The sequence below is a fragment of the Olea europaea genome, chromosome 10, assembly GCF_002742605.1.
Source record: "Olea europaea var. sylvestris chromosome 10, O_europaea_v1, whole genome shotgun sequence".
Classification (NCBI taxonomy): Eukaryota; Viridiplantae; Streptophyta; class Magnoliopsida; order Lamiales; family Oleaceae; genus Olea; species Olea europaea.
The window spans coordinates 41,060,546-41,071,601 of NC_036246.1; the positions used below are offsets into that span (position 1 = coordinate 41,060,546).

The following is an 11,056-nucleotide window of genomic DNA, read 5'->3' on the forward strand; positions in this document are numbered from 1 at the left end:
CTAATAAGATAAATGATATTTAATTTTGTCGTATAATCAAACCTTGTTATTTTTAATAATATTTTATTTTTGAAAAAATTTTACACATAAAAATTTGTACGTGTACAATTTTAACTCCACCTACTTAAATTCGAAGAGAAATAGGAGGATTTTTATAGAAAAAAGGAAAAAATGCGAACTCGTTGGCCGAGCCGTACCAAAGCTCGTTCCTTGAACTAGCCAAGCTTTTAGGTAATGGTGCTGAGTTGGCTAGGCTCGTTCATTACCATCTTTACCTTTAGACAGTACATTTATGTCTCAAAATATTTTCGCCATATTTTTATTTTCAAATTAACATAAATTATTCTGATTATGAATTTTCTTGAAAAGTTTTTAAAATAGAGTAAAAGGAGTCATTTGTCCACTGTATTTTTAAATAAGCAAAATAAATAATAATGTAAAAATGCAATTAAATATTTGACCATAATTTCAAAGTATGTTAATGATATTTTTGGAGAAAAATCACGACTAAAGATAAGGTTTTCTAATCGGTGTTAAAAATAATGTGACGAAGAAAAAAGTTAAGAATATAAACGTGATAATAAATAAAATTTAATGACATTTAGCTCTTATTGGAGCCCCATTTTGGGATTAAAAATGTATTTTAGAACAATGCTTTTAAAATGATGTTCGGCTAAAAAATAAGAAAAAAATTTCTGTTTATGTCTTTAATTATTTTATTGAAAAATGTATGATTGAAAATAAATTTTGAAGAAATGAAGTTTTGATAAAATGGGTTCCAAACAAGGGCTTAGTGTAATTAAAATGTGGTGTATTTATAATAATAATAAAAAAAAAAATTAAAAACATGGTGTGAATATAATCACCCTTTTAGAAATTCGCCAAGTATAATGATATGGTTTCGTGTGTTGAAAATCAAGAATGACCTACGACCTCTTTTAGATGTTATCATTTGTGCATTGTTAATAGAGTGGCGAGTTATTTATTTATTTATTTTATTATTATTATTATTATTATTATTATTATTATTATTATTATTTTTTTTTTTTTTTTGTTGAAATGAGTCCAATAGATTAAATAATAAAAGAGAATAAAATCATGTTAATTAAGCTAATGATTTTACATGTCTCAAGAGTGTACTATACTTTTTAGAAACATAATCATTATATTCAATCAACTTACCACAAATTGTTAGCAAAGAACAAATTAATTCATCTATAACTATTCTAATCAGGCGAAATGAGAGTCACCATATTGTGGGCTACCTTACTCCCGTGAAGAATATAAAGCTACAATGACGACATCTAAATCAACAAGAAGAAAAATTTGACTTGAGAGAATGAATTAGTTGGAGAGAATCACACTTAGTTGCAGCAATCTAAAGGTCCATATCCTTCGCCGAAAGAGTTCATCTTGCACAATAATCGCTTCCACCCCTAATTTCCCCTTTGTTTTCCTCGTCTGAACCACCACCACTACAAACCTCAATTCATCTCTGATTACTGTCCCCAACATCATTGTTAAACTTCAGTCCCATGTCGAGGGCGGTGACCACCAAGTGGACAGCCTATCAACGCCTTTCCTCGTTTAAACCAAGTCACCATTTTGTCCCCAGTGATTAGGTTGTCCACTGCAACATTAGTAAGCCTCGAATCACTCTTCCGCACTCACCCCGAGTCCACTATAGCACATGGCCTCACATATAAAATAATCTTGTTACTGTGACAGGTTCAATGAAACAGGGGAACACATGTTAATAAAAAATCACAACACTCATTGTCCCTATACAAGGAGCATTATTCCATCCAAAATTTCCCAATTCAACCCTTCTAAAAGTCTTAGTTTTGAAATAATTAAACGTGTATTAATTGACCCCTTCTTTTGTCATTTGTTCTTATCCATTTGGTCAGGATAAAATTTCATAGAACTAAATAATTACTTGCTTGAAATATTTAAAAAAAAAAAAAAGATCAGAATTATAAAAAAGAAAAAAAAATTGTTGAGAAATACCAAAGATTGCCATCTCGCTTTCACCAAGAAATCTCAGTTCACACGACTCTCTCTCGTTCTCGTCATTATAAATATCATCATTTATACATACTGTTCACTGTAAGCATTTTGATCTGCTTTCTCTATGTCTGAATCTAGTACTACTTCTCCTTCTTATGGTACAACCCATTCATTAGTGTTCAGTGTATATATGTTTGCATTACTAATTTGGTTCTGAAATTGGATGATTGTCGTGAAAATTGATCGTGATTTAAACATACGTATGTTTTGCATTACTGGTTTATGTTTGAAATTGGATTGTTGAAGTGAATTGGTTGTGATTTGATGTAGAAATGAGTTCTATGAAGAAGGAATATGAGTTCCTTAAGGAGATCGGGCTCGGTTCGCGAAATTTGGGTTGTTATATCAACGGATTATGGCAGGGTAACGGTCCCGTGATTTCCTCTGTAAATCCGGCGAACAATCAGGTTTGATTGGTCAATTCAATTTTAGCATTCTTGTTTCTTTCCGTTTTCAATAGCTTTGGTTGAGGCGTTAAAGGCGATCAAATTCGCCCTTTAAGCACGTGGATTTGGTCGGTCTTTTTCTTTTTCTTGTGTTTCACTTCTGTTTTGGGTTTACTTGACGATGTTTATAAGGAATTCAAAAGTGATTGCAAATACTGTGTGTATCCTTTCCTGATCCGAACTTTTTTTTGACACTTTTAGCTACTTTTGACTTCTGGATTGTAGAGAATTGCTGAAGTGGTTGAAGCATCTTTTCAAGACTATGAGGAAGGCATGCGGGCTTGTGCTGAGGCTGCAAAGATATGGATGCAGGTATATAATGCTTTTCTTAATTAACAGGGATGCTCTCTGATTGAAGTTGTTCGATGTTAAATTCTAATTGGAGAATTAGAATCATCTTTAAATGGTGTTTCCTTCTTTTCTATAAAACCAGCCACACCATTGAACTTTTGATTCCTTTCTTAGAACTGTTATGGCCTCTTCAACCTTGTTTGACTGTTCATCTTGTCTCAGATTCCAGCACCAAAGAGAGGTGAGATTGTCAGGCAGCTTGGTGATGCCCTGAGAGCCAAACTCCATTATCTTGGTCGGCTTGTTTCTCTAGAAATGGGAAAAATACTAGCTGAAGGAATTGGGGAAGTTCAGGTACATGATCATGCTAGCCAACATGGCAAAAAACTTGGCTTATGTAATGTAATACCTAAGATTATGTATTGTATTTCTAAAATTATGTTGAAGATTCAGCATAGAAAATGGAGACTGAAAACAAAAGCAAGTAAATATTTTAGGTGCAGCAAAAATTCCTTTAGAATAATATGGCGGCATCTGTATTAGCATCAATTCTGACTTCTGACTTTTGTAGTGATTGGTTATCAGTCTGATAGAAATTTGTCCTATAGGGCTGTAACTGTGACCAATTGTTGATGACAAAGCAACTAAAAAGATATACCAATTTTAAGAATTGCATGTTGAGTGGTATGCAACTGTAAAGACTGAAAAGGATAAGTTTAAAAGATTTACTGCCATGTCAAGAATGGTTTGCTGCTTATCAATGAACAGTATTTAACTGTTAGGTCTTACTTTCTCATCCTATCTGCCACTGCCGTATGAGTCTTATCACCATCTTCCGTTGGGCAAAACAAAAGAAGTAAAGAATGAGAAGATAGAAGAGGAGAAACGTTCGGTGCTAAAAATCCGTATGAAATGCCAAGTACATGGTTGGCTGAAAACCTTTTTTTTTTTTTTCCTTCACTTTGAAGACTATTTAATTGATATACATGTACCCTCTAATAGCTCATGCTTTTACATTAAGCGGTATTAGAGTAGACAAAGGTCCTAGGTTCAAGTCTTGCTGTCACACATTTAATTAACAAATGCACATGTATGTTTTGAAGTCAATATTTAAATGATATACCTATGACCCTCTAAACAGCTTGAACTTTAAATCAAGTGGTTCAATGATTTATTTGTTTTGAATGGATTCATAAAATAGTGCATTCATCACAAACAATAGCATTCTACACAGCTTTGTTTTCAGAATATATAGTCACCGATAATTGGTTATATGAACTCTATATTGCATGATGTTTGCAATTAGGATGCAGAATGTTTTAGACTGTAAAATTTGGTTTTTTCTTGTGTTACACATACATTATTGGTATCTAATCGATCAAATTATTCTATAAATCTTGCATTTTGGAATATGTGAAGATCACGTTTATTCAAAAGTCTATCTTGAAAGATGATGTGCTATTATTGTCTGTATTGGTGTGGTTCCACTTCGAAGAACACAAAATGCGTACTTTAAAGAAGATTTTTGGAAAGTTTCAGAGATTCTGTGGAAAACTTGTTAATTTGACATATAGAATAATTAATTGGCTCTATAAGAATTGTTCAGTCTCATCATATTGAGAAATATGTTTCTCTAATGTTGATGGTCCTACAAGGGCAGCATATCTAAAAACATTTTTATGAATAAATATTATGTAGATAAATTTATCGTTTCTTTTCAATATCTTCTTCTCAAAGGGAAATGTTATAGAAATCTTGACAGTAACATGTTTAAACTGTGTACCATGGTTAGTTCATTCATAGAAAACCAACTCTTGTGTGTTTGAGACACTATCGTCTTCTTCTGTTGGATTTTCTTACTTTTCTAAATAACAGAGTACTGTGCTATCCATTTAACAAGGAATATAATTTCAGGAAATAATTGATATGTGTGACTTTGCTGTTGGATTGAGCCGTCAGCTAAATGGATCAATTATACCTTCTGAACGTAAGTTATCATTGACACTCTGTATCTGAATTTAACAGTAGAGTTTGCTACCATTTCTGTTTGTTGTTGATTATGATACCAGCTTTTCTTTTTCAAATGTTCTATAACGGCCTGAGTTGTGCTAGTTTTCTTCAGCAGTTTAAATTTTTTGATTCTATTCCATAAATGAAGATTTACATGTTGTCATTGTTGTTATGAATAGTACTATTAACTTTTAGTAACCGTGGTCATTTTTTCAACAGGTCCGAATCATATTATGTTGGAGGTATGTTAGATGGTACTTTGAATTTCAAGATCCCAAATTTCCACCTATTATATGTAAATCTTGGTACTTATTCTTGGAACAGACGTGGAATCCTCTGGGCATAGTTGGAGTGATTACGGCTTTCAATTTCCCTTGTGCTGTTCTTGGTAGGAATTTACAGCAAACTTGATTGGTTTATTTACTTTTGCTCGTTCAAACCTCATAGTTTTTCCATGTCATATTTTAGCACCTAATGAATCTCTGGTGAATCTTCTCAATGTGTATGTACAGGATGGAATGCATGTATTGCGCTAGTCTGTGGAAATTGTGTGGTCTGGTGAGTTATTTTCTGTACAGTTTCTACACTATCATTTTGTTAAGTGAATGTAGAACATGGCCTGTCCATAATGGAGTACTAAGTTTCACCAAATCAATGTTTTTGTGTGAATTTATGGTCACACACCTCCATTTTTCATTTTATTAGAAATGGGTCTTTTCCTCTGATTCCTTGGACATTCTGATTATTAATTTTGGTAACTTTTTTGTAGTATTTTCTAACAGGTATGTATATAGCTGTAAAGAAAAATCAAACAAATCAAAAAATGGATAAAAACTGGGAATATCATCTTCAAGATGTATAATTATCTTTATCCATTACTATTCTAAACACCTTTCTCACTTCTCCACATAGTATCATGATTAAAGCTTTTAGCTTGTGCGCGAGTCTTATTTTGCCATAATTTCAGGAAGGGTGCTCCAACAACACCTTTAATTACTATAGCCATGACAAAGATAGTTGCTGGGGTATTAGAGAAGAACAATTTACCTGGTGCAATTCTCACAACATTTTGTGGCGGTGCTGAAATTGGTCAAGCTATAGCAGAAGATACACGGATTCCTTTAGTTTCATTCACTGGAAGTACGAAGGTACATTTTTCTTGTGCTTGTTTAGTAAAAACTGTTGCTTTTCTTCAAGAATTGAAGTGTAATTTTTTAGTAACAAACAAGCACGAGCTCTTTGGTGCTTGTTACACAGTGCTGTTACAGTCGACTAGGTTTATTAAGGCCTCTAATGTCTATACTTCTTTTCTCACTTCCTTTGCTTTTGAATTCCATTAGATTGCCTATATTTTTCCTAACCTCTCCTCTACGCCGTTCTTTCGACTCTTGGAACATACATCTTTAGCAATTGCATTCAACCGAAATTGCCATGCTTTGGTTTCTTATAATTCACGAACAAAAGTAAATTTTGAGTTCCTGGTAGAGAGAAATTTGCCCAAGGAAAACAGGTCCAAGATCTCCTAACCTTTCCTCTACGCCATTCTTTTGATTCTTGGAACATACATCTTTAGAGATTGCATCCAACCGAAATTGCCATGCTTTGGGTTCTTATAATTCACGAACAAAAGTAAATTTTGAGTTCCTGGTCGAGAGAAATTTGCCCAAAAACAGATCCAAGATCTTATGTCAACCAGTTCCTTCCTACATTTGTGACTGGAAGAAGAGTAGCTTCTATCTATCTTCTAGCTTACCTGATGGTGTCCTCTGATAGTTTCTTCATCTGTTTTACGTGTGCCCATTGCAGGTGGGTCTAATGGTTCAACAAATAGTAAATCAAAGATTTGGAAAATCGCTGCTTGAATTGAGTGGAAATAATGCTATAATTGTCATGGATGATGCTGACACTGAACTTGCTGTTCGCTCTGTTTTGTTTGCGGCTGTTGGTACGGCTGGTCAGAGATGTACAACCTGCCGCAGACTGGTAGCGTGGAATAATTGACATTATCTTCTGCATTTTTAGTAGTAGAAACCTAAATTTTCAAATCTAACTCCTTTTCATCTTGTTGTTCTGGAAATGAAGCTTCTTCATGAGAATATTTATCACAAAGTACTTGAACGATTACTTGATGTATATAAACAAGTCAAGATAGGAAATCCTTTAGAGAAAGGTACCTTACTTGGGCCACTGCATACTCGTGCTTCAAGGGAAAATTTTGAGAAGGGAATACAGAAAATCAAATCTCAGGTTTGCGCTGTTGCTTGGCTAGTTTTTCACCAAATCATTTTCAGCTTGACATACATCTGTAACTGTTGATCTGAAATCGAGGGTTATGTTTAGCTATAAATAGTATCTTTCTGCTTCTTTTGTTCTTCATCTACTGAGTGATTGAGAAGGAAAGGTTGATTCCTGTTGTACATTATCTGTTAATAGAAAATACAAACATTTGCATGAAAATCTATTGTCTTCTTAATTGTCCCCAACAGTGTTTGTGCACTCCTGTTGCTGTTTTTTATTTTTATTTTTTTCTCTAACCTATTGTAGAAGCTCAATTTTAGTATTATTTATGCCCTTCAACCCCAGGTTTAGCGGGATAAATGTATTAAAAAGAGACAAATTTTAGTAGATGGTGCTGCTAAGGTTGGTGGCGAACTTGCTTTGGGTGAAGAAGTATTAGTAGCTTATATGCCATGGGAAGGTTACAATTCTGAAGATGCAGTACACATTAGTGACGTTTGGTATATGAAAATATTTATACTTCTTTTCATATACGGAAATATGAGATTCAAATTCATGTGACAAGCCAATGCCTTGAAAGGATCACTAACGAAATACTGCATTTAGAAGCCCATTTACTCCACTATTTAGACAAAAAATGGAATTGTGATGCTGGGATCTTGGGTAGAGACACGTGATATTTTAGTAGGTAAATTAATGTCCCAAGCATTCAGATATCTACTTCAAAAGAAACTTGTTTAAAAGTTAAAACTACCTATAGGTGGTAAGGGTCGGGTTATTGATGTGAGATGGATCCAAAAAAGGGGTGTTCTAGTTATAATGTAGAAACGGCTCGTATATATATTTCATAGAAACGTGAAATTAAAGGAGGCTATAAAGTGGCTGGAAGACACGAAAATAAAGGTATCATTTCCAAAATTCTGCCTACATTATTTGCAAGATAAAAGACCTGTTGATATGATTTTCAACCCATTAGGAGTACCTTCATGAATGAATGTAGGAAAAGATACTTGAATGTTTGCTTAGGTTAGCAGGGGGTCTGCTAGACGGACATTATCGATTTGCACCTTTTGATGAGAGATGAACAAGAAGCTTTGAGAAAATAGCGTTTTCTGATTTAAATGAAGCTAGTAAGCAAATAGCAAATCCATGGGTATTTAAACTCGAGTATCTAGGAAGAAGCAAAATATTTGATGGAAGGTCGAGGAATCCTTTTGAACAACCTATTCTAATAGGAAAGTCATATATCTTGAATATAGTTCATCAAGTTGATGATAAATCCATGGACGTTCCAGTGGATATTATGCGCTTACTACACAACAACCCCTTAGAGGAAGGGCAAACCAATGGGGAAACGATTAGGAGAAATGGAAGTTTGGGCTCTAGAAGGATTTGGCGTTGCCCATAGTTTACAAGAGATAATTACTTATAAATCTGATCATGTTAGAGCGTGCCAAGAAGTATTTGGTACTATGATCATTGGAGGAACAATACCTAATTCTGAGGATGCACTATAATCTTTTCGATTACTCGTTTGAGAATTACGATCTTTAGCTCTGGAATTGAACCATTTCCTTTTATCTAAGAAAAACTTCCAGATTAATAGGAAGGAAGCTTAATCGGAATGAATCAGAAATTTTCTTTTATGAACGATTGGTATAAACATCAACGGCTACGAATTGGATTAGTTTCTCCTCAACAAATAAGTGTTGGGCCACTCCAGTGGGCATGTGAACTTCATAATATAAAATGAACTTTCATTTCTAGATGAAAAATATACCAATCCTTTTCTATAGAGGTGTTAAGATGTCTTATAATGACTCATAAACCAAGTCACTCTAAAGCAATGAAACTGTTTTCTTTTAGCCTTTTATTGTGTACTCTACTTTAATGAATACTGCCTACTAATTTTTCCAGGGGGGAAAGATACTCACAGGTGGCAATGTTATAGAGTCAGAAGGAAATTTTGTGCATCCCACCATAGTTGAAATCTCCCCAAATGCTGATGTTGTTAAGGAAGAATTGTTTGGTCCACTTCTTTATGTTATGAAGTTTCAGGTAGCCACTAGTTTTCAATTTAGAGTTGTCATCCCAGTTTTCCAATTTAGAGCTGTACCTCAATTTCAAGTGCCTAATATTTTTTTTGCAGAGTCTGAAGGAAGCAATTGAAATAAACAATTCTGTACCTCAAGGTTTAAGTAGTTCCATCTTCACCCGCAAGCCTGAAATTATATTCAAATGGATTGGGTAAGATGTTAAACTTGGTCATAAGCATTCTCTTTTTTATTGTTAAATATGCAAGAACCGAACTGTGGCAGATGCTAGACTTGAGAAGAGTGATGTTTATTATCGAGCTTCGTGCTTATGATTTTTTTTTTCTGAGATACATGAATGGATATCTGTCTGAATTTTGTAATTACAATAGATCACTGTCGCATCTTTTTGGCGGACTTTGGTCACCAATATATCTTCTCATTGCTTCTCACAAACATAGTTCTCATGCAGGCCTCAAGGAAGTGATTGTGGAATTGTAAATGTTAATATTCCAACAAATGGAGCTGAGATTGGCGGAGCTTTTGGCGGTGAAAAAGCTACAGGAGGTGGCCGTGAAGCTGGAAGTGATTCTTGGAAACAATACATGAGACGCTCAACTTGGTAAATTCGTCATTTATTCAAGAAGTTTCCATTTCTGATTCTTATGGCTTAGACGATATTTTTTCTGTCAAAGTATCTTCTCAGCACTGCTGTTGCAAGTTAATTATTCAGACTAGGTGCTTTGATAACAAGATAACATGCTTAAAACTGAAATGACTTAGATTATGCTTAACTTTTCTAATGTGAACTCAAAATTCGCTCATTGGCTCACTATATGAAAATTTATAATATTTATACGACGGTAGAAACTACCTTAAGGCAAACCTTGAACTTGCTCCTCCTCTTGTCCTCACCTTTCTCCATGTGTCAGCTTTCATAATTATCAAACAGGCTGATTCAGTTCATTGCTACAATTCATTTAGCAACTAAAAAAATTTCTCGGGTACTTGGAATTCTGTAATGAGTTTTGCTGTTTAAGATTCTTTCAATTCTCTGTTCAAATATTAGTTTTAGCTAATATTCCCTTATTTTAGTAGATGTTGAAACCATTTCTGATTCTGTCATTTTTCCTTGCACTCTATAGTACAATCAATTATGGGAACGAATTGCCTTTGGCACAAGGAATTAACTTTGGGTAGTGAATTTACTTTTCACTCAGAATAATCAACTTTGGCAGGTGAGATGCTTTATTTATTTTTTATTTTCCATGGTATGTTAGCTTGTGATTATAGTGCTCTTGAATGATTCTGTTTCTGGTCCGAATGAACAGCTCTCCAACAATCCTGTACAATCAGTTTGCCTTCTGAGCAACAACGCCACAAGTTTTGGAAGAGCTTCTTGTCCGGGGTTCATAACTTGTCATGGTTATATTTCAATTTCGTTCTCTGCTATAGAGTACAATGCATAAATAAGAAGTTTCTTGATTTTCATTCACTATGTACTCTGATTGGAAACGCGAATTTTCCCTTCATCCTTGATTGGCTATTTGTTCTGGTGTGTTTATATGGGACACTAGGAATAATTGGAGTGAATTCTGATACTATTAGCTGGGCACTAGATAGAGATTGAATGTTGGTTATTAAGAATCTATATTTCTTTGCACTCTGTTCATTACTTGGTCTATTAGAAAGAACAGAAACAAATAGATCTTTAGCAATTAAAACATTATTTTGATGTTGGTCGAACTCGACCATTTTCTTGTCTAACATGTTCTAATAAAACTACGTCCTAATGTTGGTAAAGTGTCGATAGAATTTCAGATCGGCTAGACATTGAACTTTAAAACTGTGTCCTCTTTGTTAATAATTGAACTTAAATACTTATAACAATTGCTTATACTTCTATTTTTCATTTTTTATTTTAGGGTCCCTGAGTGGCCCTTCCCATCTCGGGATTTTAGGTAGCTG

The 11,056-nt window shown here is 34.1% G+C and overlaps 1 protein-coding gene across 3 annotated transcripts; it reads left to right on the top strand.

The window, feature by feature from the left end:
* The first annotated feature begins 1,984 nt into the window (after positions 1-1,984).
* Positions 1,985-10,760, top strand: LOC111402278 (aldehyde dehydrogenase family 7 member B4). 3 transcript variants are annotated; one of them, XM_023030454.1, is made up of 16 exons: positions 1,985-2,109; positions 2,341-2,477; positions 2,742-2,828; positions 3,030-3,161; positions 4,722-4,794; positions 5,037-5,059; positions 5,142-5,205; positions 5,330-5,375; positions 5,785-5,965; positions 6,624-6,800; positions 6,900-7,064; positions 8,973-9,113; positions 9,205-9,302; positions 9,561-9,710; positions 10,234-10,326; positions 10,420-10,760. In XM_023030454.1, the coding sequence occupies exons 2-15, from the start codon at positions 2,343-2,345 to the stop codon at positions 10,286-10,288; spliced, it is 1,527 nt and encodes a 508-aa protein (XP_022886222.1). In that variant the 5' UTR covers positions 1,985-2,109; positions 2,341-2,342; the 3' UTR covers positions 10,289-10,326; positions 10,420-10,760. The 3 variants fall into 3 exon arrangements, with proteins under 3 accessions (XP_022886222.1, XP_022886220.1, XP_022886221.1); XM_023030452.1 differs by having other exon boundaries at positions 2,027-2,168; XM_023030453.1 differs by lacking the exon at positions 1,985-2,109 and adding an exon at positions 2,114-2,147.
* Positions 10,761-11,056: the final 296 nt, after the last annotated feature.